Source organism: Emydura macquarii, unplaced genomic scaffold (assembly GCF_026122565.2).
Source record: "Emydura macquarii macquarii isolate MOO-44397 ecotype Brisbane River unplaced genomic scaffold, CSIRO-AGI_Emac_v2 contig_2636, whole genome shotgun sequence".
Taxonomy (NCBI): Eukaryota; Metazoa; Chordata; order Testudines; family Chelidae; genus Emydura; species Emydura macquarii.
In genome coordinates this window covers 19125341-19147783 of record NW_027132773.1, presented here as the reverse complement: position 1 = coordinate 19147783, position 22443 = coordinate 19125341, and the positions used below count along the sequence as shown (strand labels likewise).

Here is a 22443-nt window from a genome sequence, read left to right as displayed (position 1 = left end):
TATCCATTTGAGAAGCCAAGTATTCAGTACTACTACTGAAGTGTGCAGAAGTTTACAGACTATTCTTAGGTTAGTGGAAGGGAGAGGGGGAAATAAACCTAGAAGAATCCGTATAAATAAAAGCCCGCCCCCCCCAAATGTATTAAGTTCCCCTGTGTTTATGGTGCTAGCTACTGGCTGAAAACATCTCAAGACTTGCTAACCACCTTAAATCTTTAAGCTTTATAATGTTAGCTAACATTGTGAAAACATTTTAATTCCTTCCTGTACCATTCATCCTCTAGTTTCCACCTCTGCCACAGACTCAATAGGCGACTTTCTCAAAGTCACACAATTTATCAGCCTCTATTCTGCCTCCCCCTCCACTCGCCCCAAAAAATTCCTCTCATAAAAAAAACTCTATAAATAGTTGATCCTTCAATGCTGAGGCCTTTCCCAGCAACTGCTACTATTTGAGTCCAGGGTGGATGGGCAGGTGCAAGCCTGCCCACTGCTAAAGGCCTCTCCCCCAGCCTAAGGGGAGGAGCCACTGGATCCAGGACTCAACTGATTTCGTGGGACAACAAATGAGAAAACAGGAAGGGGTGTGAAAGTCAAAGGGTCAAATGGAGGGAACCAGAAGGGGACACCGAGCAGAGAGCCCCAGACAGCACCCACTGCTCCCAGAAGGTGTCAAGGGAGCCGGCGGATGCCGCCCAGGGGAACTCTGCCTGGATGCGTGAGTGCACAAGGGAAAGGAAGTAGGCCCCACAGTCACAGAGTGCCCCCCCTGCCAACCTCCTCTCCCTTGTCTTATAGATGGCTATTTTGGCCAGGGCAAGGAGGAGGTTGATAAGGAGGTCCCGCGACTTCCTGGGGCCATGGATGGGGTGCACATATAAAACAAGTGTGGGGAAAAGTGCAGCCAGAACCTCACCAGGTGGTTCTGGAGGAGCCAGAAGAGGGGCTACAGCCTGGTGCACTCCAGATAAGCGTGCGCCAGGGTCCCCCTCGTGCCGCAAAAGGGGCAGGTGTCGTGGTGGGGGGTGAACCACGCCAGGTACACGCCCATGCTCACGGCTCCATGGAGGAGCTGCCAACTGATGTCCCCAGTGGGCTGTGGGGTCAGGGTGGAGTACAGACTGGCCCACCGGGGGTCCTTGCTCTCTACAGGTGGCAACAGGTCCTGCCATTTGGTGTCAGGGCGGGACATGAGGGCGAGGAAATAAAGGGTGTGGAGCACGAGCGTGTAAAGACGGGCCCTCAACGCGGTTTGAAAGAGGACCGGCTCCAGATCGTGCAGCCGGCTCAGTGCGTGGGGAAGGGACGGCTGGGGGCGGCTCGTGGGGCCGGGGCCCTCCCAGCAACTGCTAACAGATAAGTAGATCAACTTCTGCTTTAGAAGCACCTGGAGCCACCAGGGAAAGGAGCCAGGAGGATATGGGCATCAGAGGAGTATAAAGCAGACAGAGGAAGTAAGTTTGTCAGAGAGCAGCATGCCTTTAGGCTAACTAGAGAAGAGAGCCAGGCTAGCATTCTTCAACAAGGAGTGAGCTAATGAGTACCAAAACATACTGGATTTCAACTTCACAAATTTCATTATTAAACAATTGACTCCTCAACAATGGTCAGTCATTAAGGTGATGAGCATGCATTGCCTCGATTTGGCAGTTTTGTCTAAAACCTACACAGTGCCATCTATCAGCTTCAAAGTATGAAACATTATCACTTTATCATCACTACAACCACCCACCTCTGGGACGTATGAATATTGCCATTATCCTGGGAACACCAAAGTTACACAACAGCTGAAGGACAGAAAGTGAACATCTTGACCAATTAAAGGATCATTTAGGTAGACCACAAGCTATTACTAGAATGGAATTTGGTCAGGACACTATGGCAGACTCACCCAACACTTGCAAAAAAACAGCAGTTACATTTTTAGAAGTGATTGGGCCAGTTTTATCATCATCCAATAGATGGCGCCTCCACCAGCATGACAGATCTTTAGTTCAGTTGTAATTCAAAGAGTTGTTTGTGGAATCACCCACACCACTTCCTACAACACAATTGTTCTCCTTGAAGGTCTACCATCTAGCTACTGACATGGCCTGAATCCACTTAGCTTGCAAGATCATAGTCCATGGTGGCACAGGTTCAAGGACATGTACTTTAGGTGTATCCTCTTGGCTCGTTAGGATGTCTCAAGCCCAAGGAGAAGGTTTTACAATTTTCTGTAACAATCTATGTTTGTCACCTGCTAGAGAGAATCTATGTTTGTCCCCTGCTAGAGAGAATCTATGTTTGTCCCCTGCTAGACTGTAATACTAAATTGGTTATTGTTTATATAGTTCCAACAGTATCACATTGCAGCACGCTCAGAGGCTCTCAATGCACTTTACAGAGTAACTTACACCTCAATGCTCTTGTGCTGTTTGAGCATATCATTCCCATTCATCAAACAGGCTGAGAGAAGTCACAGAACTTATGGCTCTCAGTCCTGTGCCTTAAACACAGGACGTCAAGTGCAAAATTGGAACTAGAGTTGTTGGAATAAATTCATATCAAGATCATGATCAGTACATGGTTTGTTTGAACAGACCTTTTCTATCTGTTTTCTAAAGTATATAAGAAAACAACAAGTCGTGTCTTCAGAACAGTGTGATGCTTAAAACAGTTACTCAAATACTAATTTTTGTCCTTGACATTAACTCCCCCTGCTGAAGTAAAGGCACAATTACAGCATTTAAAAAAGCAGAACAAAAGTGATGCAACTTAAGTGAGCAAAGCTTTATTTGTGAGCATTAACATACATACATAGATGTGTAATTCTTAAAGAGCTGAATTTGAAATTTCCATAGTTCTTTACAAGGCAAACATCTCTCTCATTCATGTTTGGCACCTTTATTACACAGATTAAGATATTTCAGCATAGAATTGTTATTAGAAAGTAATCAAATGTATTCCTGTAAATTCAGGAGCCCCCCCGATCTCTCCCCAAAAATCACAAATAATCCATTTTGAGTTCTAGAGTAAGCAAAGTTAATATGCAGCTGTAAAATGTTTTATTCTAAAACAAACACTGAAAGGGTTTTGGGAGAAAACTATCCATTTTGTTTTTGCTTCTGCTAAGAATTTATAAACATATCCCACTAAAACTTCTGGATAAAAATTCAGATTACTCAAAATGTAAAGTTTTTCACCTTTTATAGAATGCCAGACTGTCAGGAAAAAATGTGTGTGTCATTCTGTGCCGTCCCCCTGATAAACTGCACAAGTTAGGAAAAAGGCATTCACAAATACTGGAAAAGCCAGTTTAAAGTTCTTTACAGAGGAGGAGAAAGGATACGCCCAAAATCAGACTGGCCTAATCTTTTTGAACTAACCGAATTAAGCCTTACTCATCTATTCCAGCTAGGTAACGGTTTTCTTTAGTTTTCATACACACATACTAAAAAATTAACTTGTTTCCAGGGAGAGTAAATTAAGAAGATACAAGTGGAATGCAATCTGTCACTTAATCGAGTTATTTTATAAATGTGTGTGTTTTTGTTTTAGACAAAATGTGCGGCTTTAACAAAGTGCTTGATGAAAGCAGGAATGCTTTTAAAACTGTTAAATTAATTTACTGCCATAACTGAAGTGAGAAATCTATACGCGTCACATACATAGACAGACAAACAGCCACACCCAGGAAATATGCCCTGTTAGTGCTAAACTTGTTTTCTGTCCTACATTGTACAAGAGAAGGATAAAGGAAAGTCTTCATGGTAAAGACAGCTCTTAAGACATGTAGTTCACATAACATTTTTCTACATGTCTGGGATATGAAAAAGTTTAGCATTAAGTGCTCAAAAGCAATACCATAAAGAATAGAGAAATCTGAAACTTTCACAAAGTATTACTCATAGTTAAAGAAAGAAAGTTACAGAGCAAGTTTGGTTATTCATTCACAGAGAGTCTTTGGAAATATGCCAAATACTTCTAATATTTGTAAATGCCCTGATATTGCATTTTACAGTAGAAATGCAATGACTTTGAAACATGGTACTACTTTGTTTCATGTACACGTTCCCCCTCTTAAGACATCATTTTTTTCTTACATTCTACTGAGCAGAAGACCATTCCTTCTATTGGCATGAATTTCTGGCCAATAAGACTCTTGCTACAACAGGAACACAGGAAGCACTCTGTTGTGGCATGCCAGTTGAAGTTGTTGTAGGTCACACGTTGAACTTCTGGATCAATAGCATTATGACAGCCTTGGCAGACCTGGTGTGTGAAAACAGCAATCAAATTATCAACACATGCTCTCTCCAATTTGAGGAACAGGAAGGATTTGTGGAAGGCAATAGGAATTACTATGTGGGAATGACAGATGCACAGGGAACAACTACTGTAAGAACTCTTCTAGGCCAAAAGGAAACTTAAAAGCAGACCTCAGCTATCAAATGGTTTCAGGTAGTCAACATGCATGTTAAAAAGTAAGCAAGTGAGTAAGAACTAGAGTTTAAAAAAATAAAATAAAAAGAAATATCAAAGAACCCATTGCACTAGAGTCTAAACTTAAACATTTATATAGTGATGGTGACTACTGGCACCAACCAGGACACGTCTCCATTATGCTACCTGTTGTATACAGCATCATATTAAATGCCATGTCCAGGGTTATTGTCTTTATTGGAACAGCTTGCCACTGACTAGACAGCATTGACACTCCCAATGAAATGCATAATCAGCATAGGGGAAGTTTCTGCAGCCTGACACCATCACTGACCTATGCAATTACTTGCATTTTTCACCCACTGATTTCTGTAACACCCTCCAGTATTGTCAGTAGGTCCTGTTGTGACAGATATGGCAATTTCTTGCACTATCCTGGACAAACCTTACTGAATTAAGTTTAAGTATCTTAGGCGTTCATTGTATTAAAAATGCAAATGTGTTTGAATTACTGTGGGACTGTATGTAAGGTCTGTGTTGGGGGGAGACCTGACTAATGTAGACCCTGAGAATCGCTATGAGTGACAGAGGACTGTTTGAAATAATGTACCCCCTCTGCTTATGCAAGAGTTCAGCCTTTTGAAACCTCACCCTGAGGAGGGGCCTTTGTCAGCTGATCATCTGTTCCATGTGGACAAAATCAGAGTCCCAAACAGTATAAAGGAGTGACTTAGATTCATGGACATTCTTGGTCTGAGCCAAAAAGCACTGAGAACTTGTGACCAGCGAATACCTCCTCCAGGTGGGGTTTACGGACTGTTCATCTGCCAGACTACTCACTGGAACTAGGATGAGCTCTGGTAAGCTTATTAGCATGTGGGTAGGTTCTTTTATTATTTAATTGGTTCTCTCTGTAATGCTTTCACCTTAAGAATAAATGTGCTTGCTTAGAAAGGCCTGTGTGGTAACTTAACTGAGAACAACTTTGCTGTTTATAGCCTCTGAGGAGAAGGCAAGGCAGAGCAGCTTACTCAGTCTGGCCTGTTGGGGATCTCGCACGGTGTAGGCAGGGAACTGGGCAGCCTGGAAACACCCAGGTCAGTGTGAATAAAGGTGCAGTTGCCCTCAACCATGACACCTGCCAGCAACCCAATATTTGTCTTACTGCCACACCCTTCTTCCTTATAGATTTTGGCACTACATTTCTTGGGCAACTCCACACCTCCTCTCATCCCTCTGGTGGCACTCTGCAGCCTTTAAAATAATAGGAACTGCAAAGACTACTTTGGAGTAGATAAATTTGCTTTCCATCATAATACACTGTAATCCATTGGATGATTTCGCATCACAAGCCAGTCCCAAAATCCTATTCTTGGTAAGACTCTCCTTAAAACCACACAAGATGGTGCGAGGTAGAACATTTCCAAATGATAAGGTCCAAGTTTGGACAGTTATGGTCTTAAAGCCACATAATCACTAACAGGTTTTCAGAATTTAAAGGGATATTTTATTTTAATTGTGCACATTGGATTTAAATGCCCATTAAATATAGAATTAAAAATATTCTGTCTCTATGAAAATATTTTAGTTGTATTCTTAAATGAGCACTTCAACACCAGTATACACAATGAAGATGTCTCTTTTAAAAATATTACACACATAATCACTCTCACTATATGGAATCCCCAAGTGGAGTGTCTGTCTTAACTACTGCTATTGGACATGCAACAGTCCATAGAATATGATTCCCTGTGATGCTGATGCATAGATCCAGATATTTAGGACAACTGCATAATAGAAGACAGAAGCAGTCTGAAATAAAAGCTCTGATAATTTGGCCAGCCAAAACAAATAGAAAAAAGAGTTATATCAACAACACATGACAAATCAGAGAGTACAAACTAGCCCCCCAAAAAGGTTATTTTCAAGTTTCTGGGAAAATAGCATAAATTTTTATGCTAAAAAAAGAAAGTAGTTACTCAAGAGTACTCCTGGGGGAATTCTGCACCACTGTGCAAGCACAAAATTAATGTCCCCTACAGATTCCCACCCCCACAAAATAACTAACCGCTTCTGCCAGGGAGGTGAAGGGAAGCTGCATTACACCTTTCACCCACCAGGTGGCCCAGAAGAGCAGGCAGTAGACTTACAGGCTGGAGCAGCCAGCTGCTGAGATGAGAATAGAGAGGCTGCCTTCCTCACATCACCTTGTCCGCTGGGCCAGGTGAGGAGACACGGGGTATGGTGGGGGACGGACAGAGCACGGGACTGCTGGGGGGAGGGGTCACACAGACTAGGGTTCAAAGGGGCTAGTGGGGGAAATGACAGACTGGGTCAGGGACACAGGAGCTAGTGGGGTGACAGCATTGAGCCAGGGACTGAATGGGAGTGGGGTGCAGGGACACATGGAGATGGGGCAGATGTGCATGACTGAATGGGAGAGTCTAGGGGTCAGCATGAGGGAGGCTCCCCAATTCCCTAACAATCCACCCCCACCTGTCCCCCTCAAAAACCCTGTTCCAGCCTTCTCCCACTTACACCCCACAACCCTCCAGGTTCACCCCCAGGCTGCTTCCCAGCAATTACTTCCCTCTCCCCCAGCTACTCGGTTACCCCTGATTCCCAAGCCTTTGCACTGCTTCTGAGGGTTTCAGGAAATACATTTCTGTCTTGCAGTTTAAATGAATTATTACTCAAAGTTCTGTATTAATATGCCTAGTAAGGAACCAATTTGTCAAAAAACATTTCCTGAATCTTTTTTAGGGTGACCAGAGAGCAAATGTAAAAAAATCAGGACAGGGGGTGGGAGGTAATAGGTGCCTATAACAGGCGAATATCAGAACTGTCCCTATAAAATCAGGATATCTGGTCACCCTAATCTTTTTTGTTGTCTGTATTGATAGACATACTTGCTGATGGGTATTTTGAAATAAATTACCAAAATAATTGAAACTGGTGTGATTAAATTGTTATTTTGACATAAAATATGCAGAATTTTAAATATTGTGCGCATAATTTTTAATTTTTTGGTGCAGAATTCCCCCAGGAGCATCAGGAGTTTTGCTAACATATACAAGCTCATGGCCTACTCAAAGCTGATTAGCCCCTTTGGTGTTAGGTTTTTTTAACCCCATAAAACTACTCCAACTTTATCCACCCTCTGTTGTCTTCTGTTTTAAGTCACTTTCAAGTAGATAAAATCTGGGGCCTGGACTGAATCTGCAGATTCATGAAGATCTTAGGTATGTCTACACTGCTTTTTAAAACCCGCAGCAGCGAGTCTCAGAGCCCTGTTCTACAGACTGGGGCTTGTATTACGTGGCTAACGACAACTCTTTAGATGTTCAGGCTCTGGCTCCGATACCCACTCTCCTCCCTCGGCTTCAGAGCCAGAGCGTCTACCCAGCCGTTTTTAGCACCTAATGCAAGCCCCAGTCTGTAGACCTGGGCTATGAGACTCACTGCTGTGGGTTTTAAAAATACAGTGTAAACACGCCCTTAGCGGCCTGCGTACAGAAAGTTGTACAGTTGTAGCTGTGCCGAGAGTCTGACCAAGAAGACTCAAGCTCAAAAATATGTTGTTCTTTGACCAGTTTAATTCAGTTTAAGTTTATATTGTACCCTATGCCCAGGTGTGGTCTGCAGGCATTGCTGTTGTGGCTAAGTAAGCTAAGACTATTCAAGGACTCAAATGCTGTATGTTGTTGACACTTCTTCAAAAGAAGAATAGCACTATGTTTTTACATTTCCTTTCCCAAGTGATGCAAGAGCTACAGATGCACCACCAGAGGAAGCCAGACTCTTATCAGTCAAAGTGCTTTGTATTTTATTTCTACTATAGATAGTTTCCAAGAATCTCAAAGTGCTTTACAGACAGATATTCATGAACTGTGCCTCACAGCACCGCACCATAATGGCTATGCTTTAGCCACTGAACTATGCAGCCTCCTCAGACTTAAACAATCAAGCCTGAAGTAGGCTTTTGGCGTTGGGCAATATAGTCATTTACATTTTTTTTTTTTTAATGAAAACGGAAAGAAGTGTTTCAGGTCAGTTCATTTAAGCTACCAGGACAATGGTCAGATTAAGAAGAAGAATGACACGTTCTTCCCAACAGAATGGTTCGAAGGAAGCATCTCAAATAGCAAGAGAAGCAGCACAAAGAAAAAATCTGAACTGGGAAGTACTGGAATTATATTATATGAACTTCTGAAGCAGCATACACGTCACATAAAAGGCTTGTTTTCCATAGCTGTAACTGCCATTGTGTTCCTAGTTTTACACAGTACTATATGTACATATAAGGGATCATATTGGTGTCTAGACAGTGTATTCAAGGGCTGAAAGCAAATCCCTAAGCTCCAAGGCAAATTCAGAAACTACAGAGAAAGGGGATTTTAAAAATCTTGGAAATACAGAGAGAGACACTTGTAATTTTTTTGCCCATACATAAATTTAGGGGCTGTTCTAGCACTCAGTAGAAACTGTCATTCACTTCAGTGGGAGCCGGGCTAGGTCTATAGAAAAAGCAAAATCAAAACATGGATGAAAAACATTATTAATGCTTAAAGTATTTCCTGTGTGGATCTCATCAATTAATCATCAGCATAAATGACCAGAACATCTACTGTAGGTAACAGATGGATAAACAGAGGCTAGCTAATATGTAAGGTTACAGTCATTGCCAGAAGTAGAAAGTGCAAGTCAAAATTCAAACACCAACTCTCTTGCTCCACCCACAGTCACTTCCTACTTCATGATGATCTGCACTATTACTTTATATGTCGTTAGTAACACTTGAAAGGTAGTGGTAGTATCTGAGATAAAAACTGCTGATAGTGTGGTGATGAAATTGACAGTGTTCTTAAACTGTGGAAATGGAAGCAGCCCTGGTTTATATTAGCAAAATGGCTTAATGTCTCCTATGTCTTAAAAACCATCCAGCTAGCCTGGTAAGTTACACAAGACATCGTTATTGTATGCAGTATTGTAGCTGTCTTGGTCCCAGGATATTAGAGAGACAAGGTAGGTGAGGTAATATCTTTTACTGGACCAACTTCTCTTGGTGAGAGAGACACACGCTTTTGAGCTTACAAAGAGCTTTTTTTCAGGTCTGGGAAATATACTTGGAGTGTCACAGCTAAATACCAGGTGGAACAGATTCCTTAGCATAAGTAGTTAACACGTAGTCCCTTGACATATGTGTTAAGCACTTATGCAAAGCCATCTGTTCCGCCTTGTACTCAGAGTCTCAAAGCTAAATACATTTCCCAGACTTGAAGAAGAGCTCTGTGTAAGCTCAAAAGCTTGTCTCTCTTACCAAGAGAAGTTGGTTCAATAAGAGATATTACCTCACCCACAAAAAGTCATCATTATGCCGTTTCAGACCTTTCTGTTTCCAGGAAGTCTTGGTTCAGGTTTACATACAAAACACTTTATAAGTTATCTAGTAGGTTAACTGATTGCATTCTTTTAAACTGTTTCTATATACACCAATAAGAAAATTACTTCAGTATCAAGTAGAGGACAAATGATGGACTTTGACCCAAATTGAAACAATTCATACCTTAAATAGTATGGATAAGAATATGATTGTATACCATACAATTATAAGTTGCTGTACTCATTCTCATGTCTTACAAATCAAGATGACTTCAAGTATCTTACCACAGCATGGTTCTTCACATAGCATGGTTTGCAGACAGGCTTGTCATTTACCATGACATAGATTTCCCCAGCCAAGACACAGTCACAATCAAAGCAGCAAAAGTGTTTCAGGTGCCAGTTTTGACCCTCTGCCTGGGTATATTCATTGCTGAATATGAGCTACGGGGGGAAAAAAAAACACAAATGTATGATTTGAATAGTATTTCTGTCCAGGAAACTTTATACCACTATTGAGGCATGTTTCCAAAATATTGGTAGTTTGATTCCACTATTTCTGAATCCAGGTTATTCCTATAAACATACATATTTAAAAGTTAAATTTGCTTGGCTCTGTTTTAGAGACCCTCTAAACTACTGTTAAAACAATAGATTCCAATGGCATTAATCAGTCTGCTCTCTACATTTTGCATTAAGATATTTGTATAATTTAGCAAGGCACTCCACCTAGTGTCCTTAGCAAGAAAAAGGCTTAACCAAATCCAAGCTAACTGCATTGTTTTCCACATATATCAGCTTTCATTTAATTGCGGTTTAAAATGTATCATTCATCCCTTTGTATAGGATTATTTTGCTAATATTTAATTACTTTCAAGATGAAAGGCTGGATCACATTAAAAACCTATATTCCAAATATGCACATCGTGGGGCTTTGCTTACCTCATCACATCCAGCACATCGGGGTTTCTCACTGTCACAGTAGTGTCTTCCACAATATAATTTTCCATTCTTCCAGAAGTAGATCATGTCCACCAGAAGTTCACTACAGGTGCAGCAGACAAAACAAGCTGGGTGCCACAGTTTGTCATAACCAGCACGCTCAGCATAAATAGCTGGGTCACCTTCTTTCATGTTTAGTTTGCAGCGGTAGCAGGACTGGAATGAAGCCATCCATGAAGTTATATTTCATATTTACTCATTTTATTTATATATAAATATAGATATATCTATAAAAATACAATCTGTATTTCAGTAAATCCTAACTTCCTAGCCTAATATTAAGGAGGTGGAATTACTCCCAAGGTCAAGGTTAGTAAGTTTTATACCAAGTCAAATTAAGCAATAATACAAGAAGATTGATGCGATGCTGGGATAGCACCAATGCTAGCAAATTGGGTGTTCGTTTTTGTAATGTGTATATCTCCTCTAGAACTGGACTTAGACCACCAGAAAATTTCACCTGGTTCATGGAACAGCATGAAAGTAAAATAGTTCATGTTACTACAGGAATTCTGTGGCCTGTGTCATACAGGAAGTCAGTGAAGAATCAAGAACAGTCACGAAGAGATGAGTGACCATTATCCCATTAGCTAATCTAGTATTCTGTGGGCCAATTCTTAGTGAGAATGAAGAACAACTAGTGAAATCAATAGTTGCTGGAGTAAAACTGGATTACATGAAATAAGAATAAGGCCATATATTTAAGGATTGAGAAGGAATTATAAAATGGTAGCAGTATCTGCCAAACATAGAAGGCACGTAATGTTCCTATTTCAAAATCTTTGAATTAAGCCTATACTCCCGTGCTGCCAAATCACTCATGGCTCTTGTCCTGTTATCTATCTTTGGGCAGGGAGAAGGAAGAGAAAGGAAAAGTATAAACATAATCACACTACAAATAGGCTCCAAGAAGTCTAGGGATATTGTTTTACTAATATTGATATTCTATATTGAAGTGGTTTTGTCTGCCAGTTGGAGAGTAGAGATGGTGTATGCTGTATAGTTTATCAATCACTTATGCACTACCTATAGATGGTTTAGGTGTCTGTCCTTTTGTATCATGGTATGCCCCCTTTCCTCCCTCCAACAGCTAGACTGTGAATCTGAAACTCACCACTGACTATTCGGATTGGCTCCCTTCACATTTTCCCCAAAATTTAAGTCAGCAATAAAATATTCTACTCTGCTTTTCACTCCTTTCAAATAAAAAAATCTCAGAAAAAGTGTACATGAAAGAGAAATTCCAAAGAACAAAGAAAACGGGGCAGTGAAACTGCTGAAAAGGAAAGTATTAGAAGTTTTAAACATCCTTTTGACTCCTATTCTTACTTCAGGCCACTTTCTACTCCCACTGAAGCAACTGGGAAGTTTTCCTATTATTTACAGTGTGGGCCAGAGTAAGACCTCCATCTGCTCCATTTCTCCTGCAACCCACTAGCCTTTTGGAACAAAAAGGGATATTGTCCACACAGGGTTTTGGGTTTTTTTTAAATGGGAAGTTCAGTTCACTGAACCCTGACTACCCAATCTCCCCACTCTACAAGACTTTATTTATAGCAAAACAAAACGTTCATTTTTATGAAAATACGTATTTGAGTGTGACCTGATACTTTGAGAAACCCGGATTTGTACCTATACTGGAAGAGTCTCAGCCACCCCCTTTCAATTCACTTTGGAAACACACAAAATATATATGCAGCTATTCTGGGGATAAGAGCCTTGCTAACCTCTTGGGGCGGACAGAGGAGTGAGAATTTGGAAATGGACGGGGGGGGGGCCAGGGATAAAAAACGAGTTTAAACAAAATTGAAGAGGACTTTGACAGTCCCTTCTGTGTTTTGTAGTTTACCCTTATGTAAAATTCTAAATGTCCAATTTCAGCATAATATTGAATAAATTTGAGGCTATCTTGAGTTAACTATGTATGAATCAGGTCTTGGAGTCAAACTACTCAATCTGCCTTTGGGCTTGGAATTCTTATTCAGCCGAAGATATGGTTATCACCTTGTAAAAAGGAAGCACCTTCAAATCATCAACTACACCTTCTTATGATTTCCATGGTTTCCATGTTAAATTTAAGGTGCTGGTTTTGACATACAATTTCTTAGATAATTTGGGTCACAAATGCCCAATATCACTATTTGCCCCATTCTTATGAGGTGCTTTAGCTTAGACACTCCTAAGAGGTTTAAATGGGAGAAAACTGGCAGCAGGGCATTTCCTGTAAATGCTATTCCATAGGGGGTTGTGAGCTCTGATCTCCATGATCCAAGATAGTTCAAAGCAGTTGATCATTAGGGTGTGTTGCAAGGTATCAGACTTTGCACAAGCAGGTGCTTCTAATAAAATATTAGATTTTATTTTATAACAGAAAATATATTGCTGCTGCTGCAGTATTGCACAGGAAGAAGATTCAGTGCATGGCACATATCTTGCATGAGTGCATGGCACATATCTTGTTGTATTATAGCTTAATTTCACCATGGCCTGTTAATAGGTGATTTGCTCTTTATTTTAACATGAGGTAGTAACAACCATTATTGCAATGGCAGCTTTGTTATTCATTTCAGAAAGTAGTTTCCAATAGCTGGTTTGCTGTAGCAGGTGAATGAGTATAGCAGAGATGGTCAAACAGATTTCCTTAATTGCATCAGTCCACACTTAGTTTAAAAGCTTTGAATACAGAGAACAAAGCCTTTTACCAAAGTACAAAATTAAGCTACATAATCTCACCCTATGTTAAGAAGTAAAGGAACACAAGAGGTAGAATTTATTTGCCTCATTTTTGTGGAACAGTCAATTAAGAGATTTAATTCAGAAGCTTTGTTGAGACAACAAAAATTTACTATCAATACTGGGAATTAGTGCCTTCCCTTCAACACTGCATAGAACTGAAGACCATTCTAGAGAAAGAAAACAGTTTTCAACATGAAAATCTGACTAGTCAAAATATCAATCAATCACACAACCTGACTGGTGAGAAAACTTACTTTATTAGGAATATATTATATTTTGATCTTCTTTAGTCTTAAGTAAAAAAATCAGCAAGTTACATTACCTCAGAAAACATTTGCTTCCCAGCAAGAGGAGAGAGAAAACAGGCTCCTAAGAACATTTCCCTTCCCTTAGGAGATTAGTTAATAGCATAAAAAAGTCTACATAGTTAGGAAGTTTAGGGGTATTTGCTGCATACTATTATACAATATTGCCAAAAATCATGCATTTCAATTAAAAGATGATACTTCAAATACCTTCAACGTACAAGCTCAGGAGATTAAAATAGTCATTTGAATGACGGCCATCTAACCTGTAAATTTTGATATTACCTGCTGCTATCTTTATACTTACATACTGGGATCCTTTTTGACCTGCTGATTTGTCTTCCATTGCTCCTACAGCTGCTGAGGTGCTTCTGTCACCATTATTCGCATTATTCCTGTCAGTGGCTTTAGCTTCCACCTCACTAGGGAGCGTGACATCTCCCACACCAAGTGCCTCATTCTTGTATTTCTTCACAAACTGTTCCATCTGTTTCACCTCATTAGGAGATAACTCATGGCATTTCGAAGGATCCTGATCATGAGCAGGCAGCTGCTTAGCCAACTGTTTCTTCCTGTACTGAGCGCCTTCTGAGCCAGCCACAGGCTGCTTCTCCTTTGGAAGCATCTGCATATACTGTCTTGCCTAAACCAGGAAGAATTAGATATCAGATGCCACTACAATTATGGAATCTAACTTTTTAAACAAGTGGCTAAAACCAGCAAAAGACAAATTCATCACCAGCAAAACCGTCTATATAAACATTAAGCTCCCAAATTTTAGTAGATCAAGATGAATGCAGCAGATTAAATGACTTCTGCCCAACATGAAAGACAAGCTTGTTTTCAAGCCTTTTACTATGTTAAAAAAAGTGTAGTATTTACTTCCATAAGTAATAACTCTAGCAATGCTTAATATTTATATAGCACTCTGAAAACATTGTCAACATGTATGCAAAGTAGCTAAGTATTTTACAGATGGAGAAACTGAAGCAAAAAGCATTAGGCAGCTTGCCCAGGGCACAGAACGTGTTATAAATAATTGTAGCAAAAGAGGAAGATATAATTACAGGAAAGCAAGTACAAAACTAAAAATATAACCTGTAAATGAATGCTAAGTACTGAAGGGTTTAGCATATGTAATTTTAATTAAGTCAGTGAATAAAAGATACCACATCCTATCGTCGTTAGAAGCAGGCCATAAAGAGTGCATCTCTAGTTATGGATCATATTGCACTCCAGTACATAAAGTCAACAATTCAAGTTAAAAAGTAAAATGAAAATCCCCAAAAGGCTATCCAAGTGTCTCATCGGGTTGAGCTGCTAATAAACTGAACGGAGCTTTTCTTTTAGATGTCAACACTGAGCTCGTTCTTACCATATACAGTAACAGAAACGTGCAGCAGTGTTTCCCTTTGCTTTAAACAATGACATAAATTGTATTATTTTTTTTTTTTAAACAGTACATCCCATTTCTTTCAGGCCTTCTAGAAAGGACAGATGGGGCATTTGTAAATTCTCTTAAGTGCCATTATTAAAGACACACACCTAATGCAATGTTTAAACCTAACTTTTAGACAAGAACACAACCTCTTCCCCACCACTCCCAAGGTAAAAAACCCTCACAGACAGACAGTGTTTACTAAACGATAACATACTGAGATCTAATTGAAGACATAAGTGGGGCAGCCTGGGTATCAGCACACTTTTATTTGTGGGGGTGGGCGGAAGAGGTGGTGAGAGTCAGGTTTGGAAGCAGCTGGGAATTTTAAAAGCTATAACCAGGGTAAGAAACACAATCAAATCAAAAACAAGGACTTGATCCTATACAAGATCCACAGAGGCTGACCCTTACTGCTACATGGATTCTCACTGCACACCCTCCAACAACCAAAACAAACAGAAACAAACAACAAAAGCCCAGGAAAATGTTACCACTAAGCACAAAGTAAGTTCTGCATGTCTTACCAGTGTCTGATTGTGAACAGGAGGCGCCCATTCATAAGTCACAGTATTGATGGATATATTCTTCTTGGCAGACACTGGATTAGTCAGTATCATTACGTTGCGTTTATACACGGGAATTCCATCTGTTTTCAGCTTTGCAATAAGGGTTGTGTATTTTGTATCTTCAAAGAGCTTCCCCACTTTCCGATCTTCCTCATTGCTTGTGAGGACATCATGTTCCTCCTGGCCGCATTTGCAGTTTCGACATATTTTTCTATAAATTTGGAGGAATGTTGGCAGTTAGCACCCTCACTGCAAGGCCGCATCTCGTGTTAATTACATGCGTCAAAGTGAACCACTAGAAAAGCATGTCTGCTGCCTTCCAAACCTGTACAACGACACCTATAACAATCCAGTGTTTTTTAAAAAGGAATAGAGCATTAACTGGGTGATCTTTCTGAAATTAAAGAGATTTTCCATCATTCCTGTAGTTATCTGGTTTGCCCTTAAAAGACCCCATCTTTATAAACCTCAAGTTGTAATTTCCTTACCAGTTTCCACACTCCACTTTTATTGCACATGCATACAATGGTTTGTTATTATAGAGTTACTAATAAGTACTTTAAAACAAGGTCAGATATTGGAATATTCAAGAGGACACGTGCAAATCTAAATCTGAAGTAGCTACCACAGGAACAGAACATAAGAATGGCTATACCGGGTCAGACCAATGGTCCATCTAGCCAGCACCCGGTCTTCTGACAGTGACTAGTGCCATATACTTCAGATGGAACAGAACAATTTATCGAGTGATCCATTCCCTGTCATCTAGTCCCAACTTCTGGCGGTCAGAGGTTTAGGGACACCCAGAGCATAGGTTTGTGTCCCTAACCATCTTGGCTAATGGCCATTGTTAGACTTATCCTCCATGAACGTATCTAGATCTTTTTTTAACACAGTTCAAAAAAACCATGGCCTTTACAACATACCCTGGCAACAAGCTCCACATGCTAGCTGTGGGAAGACGTACTTTCTTATGTTTGTTTTAAACCTGCTGCCTATTCATTTCATTGGATGATCCCTTATTCTTGTGTTACAGTAGAATGTTGAAGACATGAACACGTCAGGAATGGAAGTTGTTTGTAACTCTGAAATGTTCGCAACTCTGACAAAACGCAGCCTAAGGCACACAGTTGTGGGCAAAGCTTGGACAGCATCAGTGTGTCTGCAGTACAGGCTGTGGCCCTTTAAAATGGAGATACTCTTCCAGAGTGCTGGCCGTAATTCTGGCTCCAACTTTCCTGCAGCATCAGCTTCTTTCCCGGGCTCAGTCTGAGCTTGCAAGTTTGTCCCCCTGCCAGACAAAGGGGAGAAGGGCCTGCAGCTAACACTGCTCCTGCTTGGGCTGTTTTGGGCTGGCAGCAGTGCCTGCAAACCTCAGTGTCTTCACCTTGTGTGTGGCAAGTGGAGGTGAGGACAGGGAGCTCAGATGTGCCTACCTTTAAAATGCAATACAGGCACAGTACAGTATTTGCTTTTTTGGGGGCGGGGGAGGAAGTGGGTGTCTCTGCTGCTGCATGATTTCTTACTTCTGGTTTCACATGGTGTGTGGTTCACAGGTCAGTCCGTAATTCCGGTGTCTGTATCTTTGAAGTTCTACTGAATGTGAAAGGGTAAATAACACTTCCTTATTCACATTCACCACACCATTCATAATTTTATAGACCTCTATCATATTCCCTCTAGTCTTCTTTTCTAACCTGAACAGCCTCAGTCTTTAATCATATGGAAGTTGTTCCATACCCCTAATCACTTTTGTTGCCCTTCTCTGTACTTTTTCCAGTTTTAATCTATCTTTTTTGAGATGGGGTAACTAGTATTTCATGCAATATTTAAGGTGTGGGCACACCATGGATTTATATAGTGGCATTACGATATTTAATGTTTTACTATCTATCCCTTTCCTAACATTACTTTTTTTCCCCCCGACTGCCGCTGCACATTGAGCAGATGTTTTCAGAGAATTATCTACGATGACTCCAAGATCTCTGTCTTGAGTGGTAACAGTTAATTTAGACACCTTCATTTTGTATGTATAGTTGGGATTATGTTTTCCAGTGCACATATTACTTTGACTTATCAACAGTGAATTTCAGCTGCTATTTTCTTGCCCAGTCACCCAGTTTGGTGAGATCCCTTTGTAACTTTTCACAGTCTGCTTTGGATTTAACTATTTTAAATAATTTTGTATTATCTCCAAACTTTGCCACATCACTGTTTACCCCTTTTCTCCAAATCATTCATGAGTCTGCTGAACTGCACGTCTCCCAGTACAGATGCTTGGGGAATCAACCCCATGCTTTACCTCTCTCCACTGTGAAAACTGAGAGTTTATTTCTATCCTTTGTTTCTTATCTTTTAACCAGTTACTGATCCAGGAGAGGACCTTGCCTCTTATCCCATGACTGCTTACTTTGCTTAAGAACCATTGGTGAGGGATCTTGTCAAAGACAAATCCAAGTACATTACATCCACCGCATCACCCTTGTCCACGTTTTTGACCCTTCTCAAAGAATTCTAATAGCTGGGAGATCATGCCTTGCTGTTCCCCAACATATGATGTTCAACACAGCTTTGGTAAAGTCTCATCAGTGTCTGATAATTCTGTTCTTTACTATAGCTTCAACCAATTTGCCTAGTATTGAAGTTTGCCTTACTAGCCTGTAATTGCCAGAATCACCTTTGGAACCTTTAAAAACAAAAATAAAATTTGCGTTTGTTAACTATCTGCCAGTTATCTGGTACAGAGGCTGATTTAAGTGATAGCAGAACTACTAACTGTGGTATGTAATCTATTTCATATGTGAGTTCATTCAGAACTCTTGGCTGAATTCCACCTGGTCCTGATGACTTATCAGTGTTTAATTTATCAATTTGTTCCAAAACTTCCTCTACTGACACTTCAACCCTGGACATTTTCTCAGATTTGTCACCTAAAAAGAGTGGCTCAAATGTAGGAATCTCCCTCACATCCTGTGCAGTGAAGACCAATGAAGAATTCATTTAAGATTTCCACAATGGCCGTGTCTTCCTTGAGTGCTCCTTTTGCATCTCAATTGTCCAACAGCCCCACTGATTGCTTAGTAGGCTTCCTGCTTCTGATGCACTTAAATAATTTGTGTTGTTAGTTTTTATGACCTTTGCTAGTTGCTCTTGAAATTTTTTTTTGGCCTGCCCAATTATATTTTTTTTACACTGACTTGCCAGAGTTTATATTCCTTTTTATTGTTGTCAGTAAGATTTGACTTCTATTTTTTAAAAACATATCTTTTTGTCTGTAACCTCTTTTACTCTGTTTAATCATGGTGGCTTTTTTGGGGGTCCTCTTATTGTTTTTATGAGGGGGTATACATATCATTTGAGCCTCTGGTATGGTGTTTTTAAGACGTTTAAATGCAGCTTACAGGCATTTCACTCTTGTGACTGTTCCTTTGAATTCCCATTTAAACTAACTTCCTCATTTTTGTGTAGGTTCCCCTTTTTTAAGTTAAATGCTACTGTGGTGGGTTGCTTTGGTATTTGCCCCTCCAAACAAGTGTGTACCATTTAAAATTAAATCAAGAACTGCCTCTCCCTTTGTAGGTTCCAGGACGAGCTGCTCCAAACAGCAGGTAAGATAACAGCACGTTGACAGCTGTGCGTAAATAAGAATAAGTCAAACTAGGTTCTATTCCCAGAAAAAACAGTGTTACAAAAGACAAAAAAGAGTGGCTAACCTACACAGAAAAGGCCTTTCACAGACGTGACAATCAAGTCAGAGGGACTCTAGCAAACTCTATCTCAGAGCTCCACAGAGTCCTTGAAGTTAGATGGTTCTAAGCCTGGAACGGAATCTACTTTATTATACAGCACAATTGCTTTGAAAGGTGCTGAAGTGCCTCATTTATGATCAAGGCATTTACATACAATCAGCAGGGTCTTGATTATATGAGCTGGTTTAATCTACTGATGGGTTCCCTGGTACCTATACCAAGTGAACAAGCAGTCAGGGTATACGGATGTCAGTCAAGCTAGACGTAACCCAAAACAGATTTTTTTCTGGTTACTTTATTAGTTTTGCTTGTCCCTCAAAGAAATGGACCACAGAACCTTAAGACCTGCATCCTATAGTTTTAAGATTGGTACATTTGTCCCATTGCCTACTCTTCCTACAAAAAAGTGATACAGGAATGTGATACAGACTATGACACTGAAATTCAAGTTTACTACTTTGGGACTAACCAAAGAATACCAATGTGATCAAAGACCCATTTATAGAGCAGAGAAATCCATGAGAAGTTCAAGGAGAGAAAATACAGGATACTGGAATGCTTGTAAAGGTTAGAGGTTTATAGACCATTCTGACCATAGAAGAAAACCCCGGGTGGATTAAAAATCAATAACTTAAAAGAATGGATTTTTTAAAATTTAAGTAGGTTTTTTTTATTTACTTTAGTTTAAACACAGGTTTATTTTTAAGAATAAATCTATTTAAAATTAAATTTGCAATGATAACATACGTTAAGGCATAAATTCATTTTAATCTATTAAAATCTCTAAAAATAAAAGTATTAAGCAGTAGTACATGTTTCCTATCAAAGTGTCAAAGAAATCCAAATCACAGAACTGATGGAAGTCACTGGCTCAGCACCTGGACCCAGAGTTTCTTGAAGTGCTCAAGCAGTTTTTGACAGCAGCAGCCTCTTCTGGTGCCGGGAGAATGTTTTCTTCATTTCAGTATATTCAACTAGTTCAGTTCAGTGACTATTTCAAAGTTAAGAATCAACTGGGAGTTCAAGAAAGCTTGTTTTCACCTTCCAATTTAGAAGTAAAAACTCGGTATGAGAGGATGAGATCTACTAGTTCTCACACGTTGAAGGACATGGGGACCATAAACAATCAGTTCAATCCAATTGCTACATATAAGAATTCATCTGTTTAATAAGCAGTTTTAAATGCTAAACATGTTTTGATAAATTGATACTTTATCTATTCAGTAGATTAAAGATGGATTTATTTAACTAAAATGTAAATTGCTGTTTTGTACATTTAATTGACTTCAAATTTTCTGGACAAAATAAGCTTGATACAAATTCATAAGTAAAAAAAATTAAAGTAGTAACTAAGAAATGCATCATTCACCGTTTTCATAAAAAGTGTAAAAACTAAGAATTTGAGTAAATGTAAGTTAAGAAATTATATTGTTTAAATGTTCATAGGTGAAGCATATCCTCCTGATTAGTAAAAAGAAGCACCAATTTTAGTGTAAAGGCTATATTCAGCTGCAAATCAACATGGTTTTAATGATTATCAACCTATGAGACAGTCAATCTTTCTGCAGAAAAATAACTAAACGCAAAACAAGATAAAAAAAACCCCAAAACACCTGCCTCCCCCGATGATTTAAATGAAGGTTTACTGATTGAGGATTTAAATCAACCCACCCTGGACATTATCGTACTGGAACAACCCTTATTGGGAAGTTATGTATTATAATAAATATTATCCTAATTTGTAAATGGTGATAAAACAGACAGGGGTTAAATGACTGGCCAAGGGCCCACAGAATCAGAGCTAGAATTTCCTTTTTTAAAAAAGATGCTCCTACAGGCCTAGAGAACAGAAGGGAAAGATCTGCTTGTGTGCAGCTGCTAGTTCCTGTGCTCAAAGTCTGCCAGTTCAGGGGACACTCGGCTATGAAGTGATGGCTGCAGAAGATGACAGAACAGGGGGTTTTTTCGGTGGAGACTGCCCAACCTGAATCCCTGGTGAAGGAGGAATTAGCAGCTGCTGACAGTCTGCCAGATATCAACCTCTTCCTAGGTTCTAGCAAGGGAGAGAAAATGTGCCCCAACCACGTGTCAGCAACTTGAAGAGGGAAAGCAGTGGCTATTGTGTTCCAGATCAAACGTGAGGGAGGGTAGAAATTGTTATTTTCCAATAGCAAAGTAATGGAGGACTTGAAAAATCTAACCCATCTGCTGGAAAAGGTGGGTTTAGATCTTGGTTGTGATCCCTGAACTGGCAGCAGCATTTACAAGGTGTGTGTTTGGAGGTGGAGGCTAAGGGAATGGAAATCAGCTCCTTTCCTATACTTCGCAACTGATCTACGGGTTGCAGAAAGTGGTTTTCCCTCTGTACTACTGTTGGGGGACAGGGAGAAGTGGGGTTCTATTAGCTCAAAGAACAAATTAAAAGTCCATGAAGGACAGATCCAGTGCCTCTGCCAGCACCTTCCCCCTGCTTGGATATGTGTGTTAGGATGAGATTTGGGGGTGGGGGAGAGATTGAGAAAGTTGAGACAGTCAATCTTTTAATACAACTCTGGATCACATCTTGGCCTTTACCGCATTCACTTTGCGTTGGCTCCTGGCACAGAGCAAATCTAAAGTTGGCAGATTCAGCTGCCCAAGAAAAGTTCCACAGCATGCTCTCTCCTACCCGTTAACAGCATAGGTTTGGTTTAACAGCCCTAAATCTCACCATCCTGGCCATCAGCATAAAGGGAATACAGGTACTCCACACCTCCTTTCCCCCAGTAGGTGTAGATCTTGCTGGGCATGAGTAAACTTTCGTTGATGTGAGTGCAAGGTTAGACGGTAAACAAGGG

General features: G+C 40.1%; 1 protein-coding gene across 2 annotated transcripts in view; it reads right to left on the bottom strand.

The window, feature by feature from the left end:
- Positions 1-2751: 2751 nt before the first annotated feature.
- Positions 2752-22443, bottom strand: part of TES (testin LIM domain protein) — a 42207-nt gene continuing 22515 nt past the window's right edge. For both annotated transcript variants that reach the window (XM_067564241.1, XM_067564240.1), the window contains exons 3-7: positions 15816-16068; positions 14158-14493; positions 10750-10965; positions 10093-10251; positions 2752-4254 (exon numbers count right to left, since the gene is read on the bottom strand). In XM_067564241.1, coding sequence (XP_067420342.1) covers positions 4063-4254; positions 10093-10251; positions 10750-10965; positions 14158-14493; positions 15816-16068 — 1156 coding nt within the window. In that variant the 3' untranslated portion in view covers positions 2752-4062. The remainder of the gene's footprint in view (positions 4255-10092; positions 10252-10749; positions 10966-14157; positions 14494-15815; positions 16069-22443) is intronic.